General features: G+C 39.6%; 1 protein-coding gene across 1 annotated transcript in view; it reads right to left on the bottom strand.

Annotated features, from left to right (window-relative positions):
• Positions 1-15,245, bottom strand: part of LOC102249415 (receptor-type tyrosine-protein phosphatase zeta) — a 134,595-nt gene extending 119,350 nt beyond the window's left edge. Inside the window, exon 1 of the mRNA XM_005885492.2 lies at positions 15,053-15,245. Coding sequence (XP_005885554.2) covers positions 15,053-15,110 — 58 coding nt within the window. The 5' untranslated portion in view covers positions 15,111-15,245. The remainder of the gene's footprint in view (positions 1-15,052) is intronic.
• Positions 15,246-17,472: the final 2,227 nt, after the last annotated feature.

Raw genomic sequence — 17,472 nt, 5'->3', positions numbered from 1 at the left:
GACAATGAGGGGGTGGGGGCCTGGGGCGGGGTTGGGGGGTGAGGGGGCTAGAGGAGGTCAATGGGGGAAAAGGGGACATATGTGATATTTTCAACAATAAAGGATTATAAAAAAAAAAGAGAGAGAGAGACACTGGAAGTTAGGAATGGGGTTGGAGGAAGAGCAGACCAATTTTGGACCCATCAAGTTTGAAAGGTATATTAAATACCTAAGTAGGCAGTTGCAGATATCGCTCTGGAGTTCATGTAAGAGTCTAGTCTAGAGATTTACATTTGGGAGTTCTCCACGTCGAGAATATAGGGATGACAGAACCATGCAAGTAGTGTAGACAGAAAAGAGAAGTGGCCTAAGGACTGAGTCATGGGGAGGCCAGTGTTTAGAAGTTGGGAGATGAGAAGGAACCAGCAAAAGTGCTCGAGGGAGCGGTGACGTTGGTGGTCAGTGGGACAGCCGGGAGAAGCAGGCCAAGCGTGGCGTTCTGAGTCACATGAACAAAGCCGTGCCAAACAGACAAAGTGATGATTTTCAAAAGCTGCTGGTCGGTCAGTAAAATGAGAACCAAGAACGTTGCCCACTGGGTGTAGCAATCTTGAGGGCACTGGTGAGATTGATGAGGGCAGTTTTTCGGAGGGGTGGAAACAGAACCCTGTTTAGAGTGGGTTCAGAGGCAAACAGGAGGAGAGCACATGGAGATGATGAATTCAGAAAACACTTCCCAAAGGTTTGGCTGGAAAGGGGAAGAGAGAAATGGGGCAGAAGGCGAGAGGATTTCTTTTTAATGGTAGAACCAACAGCATGACAAGAAACACTCGTTATTTTAACATTTAATAAGAAACACTCATTAAATGAACATCTGCTGATTAATTTGTATTATCATATGTTAAGCTAATAACTGGAAAGAAAGCATCGCTTCAGTTATGAATAGATATAACGCAAAAAACTAAAATTCTGCTGTTAAAGATGTCAGCGTTAGCTGTAAGCATTCACACAGAGCCTCCTGCTTCAGGATGGGAGGAAGTCCTTGCAAAGTCACACACAGAACTCTCACCCACATTTCCCAATATTACATTGTCCCTTCTGCTTTTGCAAATAGATAATTTATTATCAAAGATTTCTGAAGTCATAACAAGCTTTTCTGAAAACATAGGCTACACATAACTTTATGATTAATATTACCACCAAAGGACCACAACTATAATGGCTGAATTTTTGTGTGAGGCTCCGTATAATGAATGATTAATTCATTAACTAAAATCACAAAAGCCTCTTATTTAAAATGAAGAATTCATTAATTAAAATCACAAAAGCCTCTTTAAAAAGCAGGATGGAAATATTGCGTCTCTTAAAAATTAATGTTAAATTAACCCAATTCTTCTCTGTGCTCATAATTTTAAAACTTTGATCATCCAATTCATTCCCTATATAACTGTTTTAAAACCTTGTTTCCCAAAGTAAGTCCCATAGGAACCTTAATCATTGCTTAAATCTATTTGCTAATTCTGCATCAGACCAAATACCGCTGCTTCTATTATATAAAAAAATAGCTTTTTGAACTTTTAATAACCTAGTATTCTATCAAGCATCACTATTTCAACAAGTATTCTCTTTTTCAGTGTATTTTAATTAAATATCTGAGCATTGTAATTCTTTTCCTCAGATGTTTTTTTTTCTCTTAATTTTGTATTTCTTAAATTATAATGCCTACATTTTGTTCTGGGCATATTAAACATTTCAAAATAATTTCTTAAATAATCTATTACTAAATAATAGTATAATTGACATTAAGTTAAAAAGAATGACTAATTTTTTTCAATATGAGTGATTGTGTATTTTAGAGGGTCCTTTATCCTAGTCTAACCAGGACAAGTTTTCCTGAATTCAACTTCCTTTCATGGTTATTTGCAGAATTGGGAAGTTACAGAGGTCTGCAAATAATTTCTATTTGCCTATTAATCTCATATATATTTAAACTCTTTTTATTGACTAGAATACTGACTTCTATAATATTTCACTGAACATTTGCCTCATCTTGATAGACTTGATTTTAGCAATCTGTTTTTTCATAATCTCTTCATATTTTACATATCTTATTGTGAGCCATCCAGCTACACTGTAAATGTGTTCAGAAGCCCAAAGAGAAGAAACTAGGGTTTTTGTCACAAAACTTGGTTTTAGAATGTCCCTCACAGACCCCCAAGGAGGGCCAGGCATAATTCTGCTATTCTTACATTTTTTGAGATTTTAAGTATCAAGAACACTGGCTCTCTTTTCCAAGTAAAATAGCTTTTACGCTACAAATCTAAAACTTAGGCTGTTCAAAATTTTAAAGGACTGGACACATGATAAAATGCAGACAATAAAGCTATTGACAGGAACAGGTAACCAGTGGCTATAAAATTTACAGTGCTTTCTCCACACTTGAATCGAACAGGATCTCACGTATCTCAGATCTTGTTCTTGGTTTAAAAAAAAGGATAAAAAGAACTGAGAGAAATGCTCTTGGCTGGCCCTGCAGGGATGAGGAGGTGTTAGTGACAAGGATCCGGTATCTTTTTGTTTCATTAAAACCCTGGTTTGACAGGAAGCATAGGGAAAACTTAGCCACAGAAATGGCGCATCCGCTGTGCAGGCCAACAAGTAGAGTCTCCCACCGCTACTTAGAATAAAGAAACTTATAGTCCTCTTTCTCTCATGTTTCTGGCCACAGTCATCTTTCTTCCCTTCTTCTGCATTCACTATTGTACTCTATTCCAATCGCTTAATTTTCTTTCTTAAAAGCCTGAATGCCAAGAGGAAAAGCCCTTAGAAAGTGGTCCATGAGAGTATGCCAATTCAGTTCAAAATCTATATAGACTCTTGGGTCTGTTAAAATGAGAATGTGATTTGATTGACCTACTTTTAGTTTACTTTTTTTAAAATAAGAGGGTGAACTGAATTCTAATTCTGAATGCTGGAAATGTGATCCCAAGTTCCTTACTCTGCTAAAGAGTGTGCTGAATGAGATGAGGTGGGGGCGATATTTCACATTTGATGAGATAGATCCTATTGAATTTTCTGTTCTTAAAGTGACTGGTTTGGCAGGAATTACATCCCTTGATTTATGTCAAAAGTACTTATTGAGTAGCTACTTTACCCGTCAGGGGTCTTTACAGACCAGGGCTTGTTGTGACAAGACCCTTTCAAGGAACGAAGAGAGCTATGGATACAACATAAGTGATGTTTCCCTCTCTGGGGCAGGGAAACGTGATGTGTTAGAGAAGGTTTCACAGTGTGTGTAAAAGAGAACTAGGAATGCAAGGGGCCACCGTCTCCAAAGGAAAAGGAAAAGCTTGAACCAAAGTGAAGGGGCACAGGAGCGGGGGAGGGTCACGTCAAGTTGGACAAAAAGAGTGTGCTGAATGAGATGAGGTGGGGGCGATATTTCACATTTGACGAGATAGATCCTATTGAATTTTCTGTTCTTAAAGTGACTGGTTTGGCAGGAATTACATCCCTTGATTTATGTCAAAAGTACTTATTGAGTAGCTACTTTACCCGTCAGGGGTCTTTACAGACCAGGGCTTGTTGTAACAAGACCCTTTCAAGGAAGAGAGCTATGGATACAATATGAGTGATGTTTACCTCTCTGGGGCAGGGAAACGTCATGTGTTAGAGAAGATTTCACAGTGTGTGTACAAGAGAACTAGGAAAGCAAGGGGCCACAGCCTCCAAAGGAAAAGGAAAAGCTTGAGCCAAAGTGAAGGGGCACAGGTGTGGAGGGTCAGGTCAAGTTGGACAAGTAGCCTGAGTTCAGGTTTGAAGCACCTTGAATGCTCTCGTAAGAGCATCCTATGATATTAAGAGTGACATGAATCGACGGATCCTTCCCAATAATGAGTAGAAGCAAAACAAAATCTCATCTAATATTTTCTAGTTTCCATGGATGGAGACCTTATTCCTCTATTGTGTTTCATTATTGAAGTTGGTTTTTGATGAGTTTCTTTTTGAGAATTACAGAAACACACTATGTAAAAGGAAAAGCATACCAACATTTGTTGCTACAAACTTGCATAAAACTTTTTAACGTCGGCCTTAAACAAGCAATACTTTGTGCTAAGTCACTAATGACTATAGCATGTTTATTGAACTTTTTACATTATGGGAAGAGAACAGGTTGGTTTCCTAGGTTAACAAGATTTCCTAGGTTAATAGGGAATGGATGTGTTACTATTTTCATGGCTCTGTGTGTGGGTGTGTGGGTGTATGTATGTAAGTGAATGACATTTAGTGCAATGGAACTCTCCAGCTGTGTTTTGATCAACGAATAGGTGTGTATTTGGGATTTATAGATGACCGAGCAATAAGATATGTAATATGCAAAAAACTCTTCATATAAAGATCTTGAGAGGTCCAATCAGTGGAAACACACACCTCAGCCTACAAATCCTAACTGGGATAAATGTGAACACATTTTCTCACTGAAACTGCATCGTCTGGCATATTGGCCGATAGCAGAAGGCAACGAACAAGCACAATCACTTCCACACAAAAGTCTGTATCAATCTTTTCTTGACCTACTTTCAGGATTTCCTCCAATAATGCAATTCCTAGGTTAATAGGGAATGGATGTGTTACTATTTTCATGGCTCTGTGTGTGGGTGTATGTATGTATGTGAATGACATTTAGTGCAATGGAACTCTCCAGCTGTGTTTTGATCAACGAATAGGTGTGTATTTGGGATTTATAGATGACCGAGCAATAAGATATGTAATATGCAAAAAACTCTTCATATAAAGATCTTGAGAGGTCCAATCAGTGGAAACACACACCTCAGCCTACAAATCCTAACTGGGATAAATGTGAACACATTTTCTCACTGAAACTGCATCGTCTGGCATATTGGCCGATAGCAGAAGGCAACGAACAAGCACAATCACTTCCACACAAAAGTCTGTATCAATCTTTTCTTGACCTACTTTCAGGATTTCCTCCAATAATGCAATCACCCAAACAAATCTCCAGAAGACTGTGTGCTGCAGTTAGAAAGCCAGCACTCCGCATGGCTCATAATGGAAAACTCACTGCATGAGGTGACCTTCTGTCATCATTTAGAGAAAACCCAACCCGTCTCAGGTAAAAGGATTTATGCACCATAACCATTACCGGAGTGATTATTGGGCTAAATATCACCTTCCTTTGCCTGAATGCCATTGAGTCTGATGCATCTTCACAGCTCATCATGCTTGTAAAAATGCACCAGTTGTTTTATTTTTTTAAATGGCAGATGCTGTAGGATTCTAATTCCAAAATGTGGAGCAGGAGGCGGAAGAGGAGAAGGAGAAGGATGGGGAGGAGGAGGAGAAAGAGAAGGAGGAGGAGAGAGAGCTGCCATCTTGAAAAGCTCCCATCAAACAGGAGACTGGAATATTTTCTTTTTTTAAAAAAAATGATCGTTATTTTATCATTTCAGGGAATGGAGGGATTAGTATAAAATTTTGAATAAATTAACGAGGAACAAGGAAGCATCTTGTGTTTTCTTGATTTCTTCTGCCAAGAATACTAAATAGCTAAAATGTAATGAAAGATAAGGAAGAATGTAAGTTGGAATCACAGGCAAGAGGGATACTCTCTTGTGGGATGGATGATGCCCAGATTGTACTGCATCTTAAAGGATATAAGGACAACATGTTCTAGCCCTTCTTGACTAATTAAAATTTATTTCATTCTCTGTGTTTCTTCCCGTGAATCAATTTTGAAGACAGCATTGACATCCATCTCTATTCTTGCTGCCCCATTTTGATAAACTTTTACCTAAGAATCATAGGCATATCAACCCAGTCTTAGAAATCTTAGCACCAATAGTTTATCTTTGCAATAAAACAGCAGTTGCCACCACCAAAAATTAAACTTTGCATTGGAACAGACATAACTATGGAAATTCTGTGACATTTTCTTAGTAGTAAGTGTTGAACAGAACATACAGGATGAGTGTTTTAACAAATATGTTGCTTATATATCTTGCTATTTATGCTACTATTTTCAATGTGGTAGGGTATGTAGGTGAAGTTAATGTATTTCAGACTAGAGATGCAAAACCCAACCAACTTCTGTATTGAAGCTTCTCTTTGGGTGAGTAATCTGAAATGAGTAATAAATATAAGCTTATCCTTTTGTTTCTGTATATAGCAAAAATAAGGGAGGAGGTACAAAAGGGGCTTCAATTATTAAATGAAACAGTAAATGTCCCATGTTCAAAAGGAGAAAGTGGTGCTCATATGCTCACAGAGATATTTTTTAAATGAATTCGCATCTTTATTTTGTTTGTCCTTTTTATAACTTTGTACAGACTTAAAATCTGATTCATGTAATCTAACATTTATTTCATTCTTCTCTATCCTGGTAGACTCCCACCAGGGTTCATTTTATATCTGTAGCAAAATTAACTCCTGAAAGAGAAAAACTATTGAAGTCTAGCACAGTGCTAAGCAAACAGTAGTTGTTCAATGAGGACCTGGTGAAATGAGTTCTATTGATCTCAACTGGACTCAACCCCTCTGAGAGGCACAGAACTGTATTCAGGTCACAGGAAGAAGACCTTCTTCCTTTCCTTTCTTTATGTGGAAAGCAGGAAAAAGACAGGCTCAAAAATATCCAGCATAAGTTCTACCATTAAGCTTAATTTCTCTAAAGGATATAATCTTATAATTAGAATGCTCGAAATAAGGCACTATCAATTTTGAGAAGCAGAAAACATATATACTTATATATTAATTGTGTGTATATATGCATATATGTAAATATACATATGTAGTTACATATAAAATACTTATATAAATATATATTATACATGCATATTACCTGTCATTTCCCCACTTTGTAAGCCATCAAGGGCAAATTTATCATAATCAAATATTACTCTTGAAGAATCCATTCAGCCATACTTCTTAAATATCAAATTCTTACATACAGCTCTTAATAGCACAATATAGTTACCTTTCTTCATTACACAAGGAAAAATATGATTGCATTCTCTTTCCTAAACTTAATTTATTAATTTACCACTTAATTAATTAATTTACCACTTCATATATCCTTAATGTATATTGTGACATACATAATGTATATTGAAACTAATGCCCTTTCCTCCAACAGTGACCCCTGAAGCCCTACCTACCCACACTGCGGGGTCTACACCCAACTCTGTCTCCTGGAAACCTTCCCAAAGGTGAATCCAGTTTACACTCCCATACCACTCACACCTTCATATTCTACAAACTCTGCTATGTATGCGAGATCATTATGGATGGATCTCTCTCTTACAAAGGATTAGCAAACCACTAGAGGAATATTCTCTCTCAGGAAATATTTATCATAAGGGAGGTGCTCAACGAAGACTCACTGAATTGATTTGTGCTTGTGTCCTCACTGTTAGTGATTAAGGATATTAAAATAGTTATTTGAACCATCTGAAAAAGTTCTACATTAACTTTTAAATGGAGCTATTAGTAATTTTCAAATATAATAAAAAACAAATAGCCTAGACCTGATGAATATGTTATTTTAAGAAATACACACAAATCAATTGCTGAAATAAAAAATATGGCTGTATTTTGTATTACATAAAAAAAAACAGTAAGTTTGATTCTAGCAACCTATGCAAGGAGAAAGAAAATAAACAAGACAAATGGATAGCAAGAATATGTGTCATTGACAAAACTAAATATATTATGTGCCTATCTTGCACCTGAGACTCCCATCTCAGAGGCTGGTTCAGGTATCCATCCATCTGCTGACAGACTTAAATCTTTGGACCAACTCCAAGAAGAAGAAGAAGAAGAAGAAGAAGAAGAAGAAGAAGAAGAAGAAGAAGAAGAAGAAGAAGAAGAAGAAGAAGAAGAAGAAGAAGAAGAAGAAGAAGAAGAAGAAGAAGAAGAAGAAGAAGAAGAAGAAGAAGAAGAAGAAGAAGAAGAAGAAGAAGAAGAAGAAGAAGAAGAAGAAGAAGAAGAAGAAGAAGAAGAAGAAGAAGAAGAAGAAGAAGAAGAAGAAGAAGAAGAAGAAGAAGAAGAAGAAGAAGAAGAAGAAGAAGAAGAAGAAGAAGAAGAAGAAGAAGAAGAAGAAGAAGAAGAAGAAGAAGAAGAAGAAGAAGAAGAAGAAGAAGAAGAAGAAGAAGAAGAAGAAGAAGAAGAAGAAGAAGAAGAAGAAGAAGAAGAAGAAGAAGAAGAAGAAGAAGAAGAAGAAGAAGAAGAAGAAGAAGAAGAAGAAGAAGAAGAAGAAGAAGAAGAAGAAGAAGAAGAAGAAGAAGAAGAAGAAGAAGAAGAAGAAGAAGAAGAAGAAGAAGAAGAAGAAGAAGAAGAAGAAGAAGAAGAAGAAGAAGAAGAAGAAGAAGAAGAAGAAGAAGAAGAAGAAGAAGAAGAAGAAGAAGAAGAAGAAGAAAAGGAAGGAAGAGGAGCAGGAGGAGGAGGAGGAGGAGGAGGAAGAGGAGGAGGAACAACAACAATAACAGAAAGGGATGGGAAGCTTTCCAGAACCTTTGTTCTGTGGCACTAGCTTTGTTTTAGGATAGCACGAAACTTGCAAATATCTCTACTTACTAGTAAGAAAAATGAACTAAGATTAGTAGTATCACAAGGTTAGCCTAGATTTGTGTTTTTTAAACCCTGGCTGTAGTCTGTAATCACCTGGGGAATTTTAAGAAAACATCTCTGTCTGGGCCCTGTACCCACACATGTATTGGATCCACGTGGGGCCCAGACATCAGTATGTTTTAAAAGTTCCAAAGGTGTCTCAGTCAGCTCAGGCTGCTATAATAAGATACCATAAAATGAGTGGCTTAAACAACAGACATTTATTTCTCACTAGAGGCCCTGTGCATGAATTCGTGCACGGGTGGGATCTGGCTGGCCCCACCACTGATCAGGGATGTGGGGGCAATTGGTTCTGGATAGTCCTGGAGAGGCCTCTCTCCCTGGCTTACAGACAGCTGCTGTCTCACTGTCTCCTCACAGAAAGCTCTGGTCTCTCTTTCTCTTCTATAAGGACACTGATCCCATCACGGGGGGCTCCACTCTTATGACCTCCTCTAGAACGAATTACCTCCCCAAGGCCCCACCTCCAAATTCCATCACAGTGGGGAATAGGGTTTCAACATAGGAATGTTGGGAGGAGACATAACACCAAGCAATTACAAAGCGCATCGAGGACTGAGAACCATTGACCTAGATAAATGGTTGTCAATCTTTATTTGCACTGAAACAAACATGACAATGATGTTGCATGTGTAATGCACTCCTGTGGGCAGACCAAGATTCTGCACAATTCTGTATCCCATTCAAGAAAATGTGTAAGAATGCAAGAGGGTAAAAGCGTAATTACAGACATAATTTGTACTCTAATGACGATGTAACTTAAAATCATGGTGAAAGTCTAGAAAGTTCCTTATGTCTGGCCAGCATTTTGTTATTATGAGCACACAATCAGGACTCTGATCTCTGCTAAAAGAGGTCATTTTAAACAACAACAGTGTTTTTTCCCCCTCTTCAAAGTTCTGAATTAATAAGTTCAGAGAAAAAGTCTAGTATCAATCTCCATCTTTAAGTAAATATATCAAATCTTTAGGATTCAAGAAATAAGCAGTCCAGTCAGTGACAGTGAAAGGACAGAAAAAGTATGCAGTCAATGCTGTCGGGGAAATCAGAGAAAGAAAGAAAGACTATTCTACAAGCGTGGGAGAGTAACTGTACTTGTTGCTATGAATATTTTAACAGAAAATCCTTCTTTCCTACCAATTAATGCATTATTCTTTCCAAATATATAAAGACTATATTTCTAAGGAAACTTGTAAAAAAATCATCTCCTGCCAATGTGTATGATGTGTACATAAATTGATTCATGTTTATTGAATGGGATCAGAAAGTTTACATTAACCAGGACTTTAAATACTTTCATTTACTTTCATATATGTGTGCAAATATGAAAAGAAAAAAAAAGACAACTTGCCCATTTTAACACATTAGAATTTTTAGGCAAAAGGAAATGTTAACACAACTTTTAAAAATTATGTTAATTACAAAGCTCCCCAAATTATATCACAGTGAGATATTTTTAAATAATGGTATCAAACACCATCAATATCCTCCCTATCAAATTCTTCATCAAGATGCTGGGCAATGCTGAGGGTTTTTTAAATCTTAAATTCATGCTTAAAGAAAGTGAAGATGAAGATAAATGGCCACCAAAAAACAAACAAATAAGGGAAAGAAAGGAATGGGAGAAAGGAGAAAATAAAGCAAAGATCCTAAAAGAGGACCAAGTCTTTTTTTCTGTTTTTAACTCCTCTAAAGATTTCTAACTCATCCCACACCCAGTTCCGTTTTAATTCAACTCAATTCAAATATGTGCTTAATACCTGCTATGTGCAGGGCTAAGCTAGGTGTAGCATATCATCTCTGGGATTAATGATAAAACTAGAGACAAATTGCAAAAGCATGCATATCTATGTAATAACTGTACTTCCTGTCCTTCATCTGCTTTCCAGAACTGCTTTGGCCACTACCTCCTGCAGCCAGCTTAACTGGAGGAGACTTAATCCAATATGATGGCTTTTGACTGACTGAAAACACAGTCTTCATGGGCTCAAGACACTTCATTTTACATTACTGACCACCCCTCACCCTGACTGCCCTCTCCTCCCTAACAGGTAAACATGTGTATATACACAGTCACATGCACACACCCGCACAGGCACATACAATGTCTTGATGCCCTGCTCCCTGGGCCATCTCCAAGCTTCATTAGTGCCAACTCATCTAGAATTTAACCTTCACTCAAAGGTTAACCACGGGAGCTCCATTTTAAGACACAGGTAGTGTCTGGATCTAGGTGGTGCTTATGGGCCTTTCTGGGAGAATCAAAGAATGTGAAGATTAGGTGCCAGAGTGGCATTAAAGATGGATGGCTCAAAGTGAACAGTGACCTAACTCTCGGGTAGGGGTCAGAATCCAAAGAAGGAAATGTCAGATGAGATGGACCCATCTCAACAGCAAAAAGCTACTGCTGTCTAAGAACCTTCACAGTTCTTTTTCTCTATGACCCGTACATTAAATATTTATCAAGTACTTACTATAGGTTCTCAGTCCAAGGATCCTAAGTCCAAGGGTGAATGAAATACTTTCTTTGCCCTCAAGGAACTAGTCTAGAGGGGGAGATAAGAGAGATCCACTACAAAATGATATGGTGAATGCTAAAACCCATCATGGATGATGTGCTGTGGGAACAGAGCACTCACTTCTGAACTAAGAGCTAATCTCTCCCCTTTAACACCAGTCTACTAGTATAGAGGCCAGAGTGGCTACTGAACTCTTCACTACTAAAGCTCTAGCACCGAGCCCCCACCCCCTTTAACAATAACATTTATACATTTACATTTTGTGTACCTTGCAGGGCTATAACTCAATTCAAAGATTCTGAATTCTCATTAGTTCAAAGGAACTATTCCTTAAAAGCTCTTAAAACAGTTACCTCTCCTCTCTGACTCACAGTTAAGCCTCCTTACAGGAAAGCCACCACAGCTTTTCCCATTACCTGTTCAGTGGGTCAAGATTAAATAATAATTAGAGTCATATAGTCATCGCATTAGTTCTCCACCTAGTAGCACACCTCTCAATTATTTTAGAGAAGGTCCAAATTCACTTAGGGGATTATCTTAGAGTCATCTTTAAGTTCTGCCTCTCTTATTAAGAATCTCTAGCATTAAATGTGTTACTCGTGTAATTTTTAAAAAATAATATTAAGTCAGGTATCAGAAATCAAATCCACAGTAAAAACTTGTTAATAATCTAGATACTATGCTAACATTTACATGTCAAACTAGCTCAGATGTTGTAAAAGTGTGGACCTGAACCCAGCATCAGCATATCCTGGGAATCTGTTAGACATGGATTCTCAAGCCCCACCCCGTACCTACTGAATCAGAAACTCTTCAGGGCCCTGAAATCTGTGTTTTAAGTTTTTCTGGTGATTCTGATGCACACTAAAATTTGAGAACTGTGATCTAGCTAGTTGGCAAAAACACTTCAGGCCACAGGCCAATCTTAACAGAATAGTCCAAGTAGATGAACTCACAACATATTTAACAACCGCCCCCTCCAAATAAAAAGAAAACCCATAATGTTTCTCTTTAGTCCCTGGTAGTAATTTGGAAAAAAAAAATTGTTTCAGTCTAAATAGTCTAATGATATTTTGTTTGTGTTCTGAAGTTATTTGAAAGATGCAATTGGTCTATATGTTCATTCAAAACACCAGAATATTTTGGACAAAAAGTGATAAGGTCATTTTGATAGTCTTCATTGCTAATAATGAAAGCATTAGTGAATTCTACAAATTGTTACAGATAATGGTAAGAATAGCAGCCTAACATTCAAATTGTCCCGGAGCTGTGACCAGGCGCTGCTGGCCTCAACAGGTAGACGGCTCATGAGCATCTATTACCTGTGCGAGGTGTCTTGTTGGCTTCCAGGGCACTGAAGATGAGTAACAAACACATTCACAGATACCAGAGTAGATGTTAAGGCAGTGATGGCGAACCTTTTGAGCTCGGCGTGTCAGCATTTTGAAAAACCCTAACTTAACTCTGGTGCCATGTCACATATAGAAATTTTTTGATATTTGCAACCATAGTAAAACAAAGACTTATATTTTTGATATTTATTTTATATATTTAAATGCCATTTAACAAAGAAAAATCAACCAAAAAAATGAGTTCGCGTGTCACCTCTGACACACGTGTCATAGGTTCGCCATCACTGTGTTAAGGGAAAGATAATTGAAGTGGAGGCTGAGTCAAGATACTCATCAGATTTGAGGTTGTAAAGACCCGTAGGTCAGCCTGTAGGCAACACTGTAAAAGGCCAACTTTGTTAAAATGGAGAAAGGATAATAAAGGAGTCAATTGCCAGTCTAAAAAAAATCCACACAAAAAACACCCCACCCAATTTGAATCCTAAAACAGGCTTACATTCTAATCTATATCATCACATACACGTGTGATACTCTTAAACAATTAATTTAATCCTTTACAATCTAACATCATCAAAGCATTAAAGAAAATATCCAATAAACTAAAATCTAAATAACCAAAAGCAACAAGCTACAAATTATGTTTTATTAAGAATTTGCAAAATGTGGCCTATTGGAATGGGATATCATTCAGCCACAAAAAGGAATGAAGTACTGATACAGGCTACAGCACGGAAGAATCTTGAAAACATTATGCTAAGTGAATGAAGCCAGCCCCCAAAGGCCACATGTTATATGACTCCATTTATATGAAATACTCATAGAGGCAAATCTATAGAAGAAAAAGTACATTAGAAGTTTCCAGGGCTGGGGTCAAAGAATGAGGAAATGACTGTTAATGGAGTTTATGTGAGGGGTGATGAAAATGTTATAATTAGATAGCAGTGATGGTTGCACAACTTTGTGAAAACACCCAAAACTACTGAATTGTGCACTTTAAAAAGATGAATTGTATGCCATGTGAATTATACCTCAATTAAAAAAAATTCATAGTATACTCAGGGGATGCGGTTTGGAAGGCATACAAAGCAGTATTCTCTCAGTTATTTCTATACTGCAGTGAGATGTACTTTAAATAATGGTCTAAGTACCAAGGGGATCTGGCTTTGTTGTTAAAACAGATCTACAGAGGAAATGTACATTCAACAGGTGTGTATCTGATGACCACAACACTTAGGAAAGATGTCTTCCCCTCTCCAGAGTCAACTGTATGATGCTAGAGAAAACCAGGACCAGAATCCCCTGCAAGTCTTAAATGCCACTGTGAGCATCACATCACCCCTGAGTACTTCCATAAAACTTTTGGGATTTATATTATGACCATGTATCTGGGGGGAGGGGGTGTTGGCAGTTACCAGCATGTTTGCAGTACAATTCTAGCTAGTTAGACTTGAAATTATTTTTTCTTGTAAATGTGACTGTGCCAAGAACAGCACCATCTATTGGATGAAAATGTAGATTAATATTTACTTTAATATGAACAATCTAAACATTTAAAAAAGGATTATCCTCTAACTAAAAAGAGTATGTGCACCCATAAATGGAGGTATGCGTTCCAACTTTCAAGTGCATGCCTCCAAACCTATTATAGTCCATCATAATCGCAAATCTTTCTAAAGGAAAAAAAAAGACATTTCTTTAATAAAATGCAAAAAAAAATCCAATCTTACAATTCTTCTGGAAAGTGGCAACTGACTGGCTCCTTCTGAGTGCAACCCCAGTATGAAATACTGGAACCTAAAAGGTGGTGGATGAAAGATGAATCCACGAATAAACAAATCAACCGGCAGCTCTCCTCTCCTCTGGCTTTGGCACCAGTGGCGGAAGGCTGACAGAGATTTTGATTGAAACTTTTTTTTTAAAGTAACTGCCCAGACTTGAATGTGACTAAATTAAAAGTATGATAAAACACTGAAAAGTCGGGTTGGTGCTTGTTCCTGTTACTACCTTTCAGGCATTGTGTGAGGAGGGGGAAGAGGGGTGTGTGTGTGTGTGGGGGGGTGAGTGTGTGTGTGTGTGTGTGTGTGTGTGTGTGTGTGTGTGTGTGTGTGTGTAATGCGCATCAGGCACGTGTATTTTTCATTCACGCCCATAATATCCGCAGCATGAACTTAACAGCAAAAACTCGATGTAGCATGCAGCCCCGCACCACGGTTATATTTATGGCTGCATTTATCTTCTTATGTGTAGCGAACGAACAGGCTCTTTCTACACTTTGCAAAATAAGAGGAGAGGCGGTGAGGACAGGGGCAGTGATCGCCCGGGGTCTCCCTGCGCGGGTGGGGGCATGAACCCCCGCGGGGCGGAGGGAAGGTGCGGAGGTGAGAGGTGGGGAGGGGCGCATTCTCCCCGCAGCTGACACCTTGTGGCATCCCGGCCCCCGGCCCTTTTCCCTCCTCGCTACTCGGCGGCGGCGAGGGCGAGTACCTAACGCTCTGAAATACCCCCACCTGTGCCCCAGGGTCCCCGAAAGAACCCCACCGAGGTCTCATCACTCACCCAGGCGGCAGACACAGAGGAGCTGAATGAAAGCGAGGACGCGCGTGAGGAGGAGCATTTCCAGGCGATCCGGGGGCCCCCGCCACGCGGCCGCTCAGCTTCTCGGGGCGCAGAGGGAGGGAACGCGAAGGGAATGTTTTCTCCTCCAGCATATAGATGTGTAGATTGATGTGAGATTGTGTGTGTGTGTGTGTGTGTGCAGCCACAAAAAGGAATGAAGTACTGATACAGGCTACAGCACGGAAGAATCTTGAAAACATTATGCTAAGTGAATGAAGCCAGCCCCCAAAGGCCACATGTTATATGACTCCATTTATATGAAATACTCATACAGGCAAATCTATAGAAAAGAAAGTACATTAGAAGTTTCCAGGGCTGGGGTCAAGAGAATGAGGAATGACTGTTAATGGAGTTTATGTGAGGGGTGATGAAAATGTTATAATTAGATAGCAGTGATGGTTGCACAACTTTGTGAAAACACCCAAAACTACTGAATTGTGCACTTTAAAAAGATGAATTGTATGCCATGTGAATTATACCTCAATTAAAAAAAATTCATAGTATACTCAGGGGATGCGGTTTGGAAGGCATACAAAGCAGTATTCTCTCAGTTATTTCTATACTGCAGTGAGATGTACTTTAAATAATGGTCTAAGTACCAAGGGGATCTGGCTTTGTTGTTAAAACAGATCTACAGAGGAAATGTACATTCAACAGGTGTGTATCTGATGACCACAACACTTAGGAAAGATGTCTTCCCCTCTCCAGAGTCAACTGTATGATGCTAGAGAAAACCAGGACCAGAATCCCCTGCAAGTCTTAAATGCCACTGTGAGCATCACATCACCCCTGAGTACTTCCATAAAACTTTTGGGATTTATATTATGACCATGTATCTGGGGGGAGGGGGTGTTGGCAGTTACCAGCATGTTTGCAGTACAATTCTAGCTAGTTAGACTTGAAATTATTTTTTCTTGTAAATGTGACTGTGCCAAGAACAGCACCATCTATTGGATGAAAATGTAGATTAATATTTACTTTAATATGAACAATCTAAACATTTAAAAAAGGATTATCCTCTAACTAAAAAGAGTATGTGCACCCATAAATGGAGGTATGCGTTCCAACTTTCAAGTGCATGCCTCCAAACCTATTATAGTCCATCATAATCGCAAATCTTTCTAAAGGAAAAAAAAAGACATTTCTTTAATAAAATGCAAAAAAAAAATCCAATCTTACAATTCTTCTGGAAAGTGGCAACTGACTGGCTCCTTCTGAGTGCAACCCCAGTATGAAATACTGGAACCTAAAAGGTGGTGGATGAAAGATGAATCCACGAATAAACAAATCAACCGGCAGCTCTCCTCTCCTCTGGCTTTGGCACCAGTGGCGGAAGGCTGACAGAGATTTTGATTGAAACTTTTTTTTTAAAGTAACTGCCCAGACTTGAATGTGACTAAATTAAAAGTATGATAAAACACTGAAAAGTCGGGTTGGTGCTTGTTCCTGTTACTACCTTTCAGGCATTGTGTGAGGAGGGGCAGGGAAGAGGGGTGTGTGTGAGTGTGGGGTTGTGAGTGTGTGTGTGTGTGTGTGTGTGTGTGTGTGTAATGCGCATCAGGCACGTGTATTTTTCATTCACGCCCATAATATCCGCAGCATGAACTTAACAGCAAAAACTCGATGTAGCATGCAGCCCCGCACCACGGTTATATTTATGGCTGCATTTATCTTCTTATGTGTAGCGAACGAACAGGCTCTTTCTACACTTTGCAAAATAAGAGGAGAGGCGGTGAGGACAGGGGCAGTGATCGCCCGGGGTCTCCCTGCGCGGGTGGGGGCATGAACCCCCGCGGGGCGGAGGGAAGGTGCGGAGGTGAGAGGTGGGGAGGGGCGCATTCTCCCCGCCGCTGACACCCTGTGGCATCCCGGCCCCCGGCCCTTTTCCCTCCTCGCTACTCGGCGGCGGCGAGGGCGAGTACCTAACGCTCTGAAATACCCCCACCTGTGCCCCAGGGTCCCCGAAAGAACCCCACCGAGGTCTCATCACTCACCCAGGCGGCAGACACAGAGGAGCTGAATGAAAGCGAGGACGCGCGTGAGGAGGAGCATTTCCAGGCGATCCGGGGGCCCCCGCCACGCGGCCGCTCAGCTTCTCGGGGCGCAGAGGGAGGGAACGCGAAGGGAATGTTTTCTCCTCTATATTGATGTGTGAGTGTGTGTGTGTGTGTGTGTGTGTGAGAGAGAGAGAGAGAGAGAGAGAGAGATAGAGAGAGAGAGAACGCGTGGTGGTGATCGTGGGAACGGGAGCCACTAGCCGAGGCGCATGTCGGCCAGCGGGCGGGAGTCCGTCTCCTTCTCCTTCTCTGGCTGCGGCGACCGCGGTCTGAGCGCTCGGAGAGCAGCGGCGCGGGTGTGGC

This window comes from Myotis brandtii, unplaced genomic scaffold (genome assembly GCF_000412655.1).
Source record: "Myotis brandtii unplaced genomic scaffold, ASM41265v1 scaffold907, whole genome shotgun sequence".
NCBI classification, from domain to species: Eukaryota; Metazoa; Chordata; class Mammalia; order Chiroptera; family Vespertilionidae; genus Myotis; species Myotis brandtii.
The sequence above is the reverse complement of the archived record's forward strand: the minus strand, read 5'-3'. Positions and strand labels throughout refer to the sequence as shown.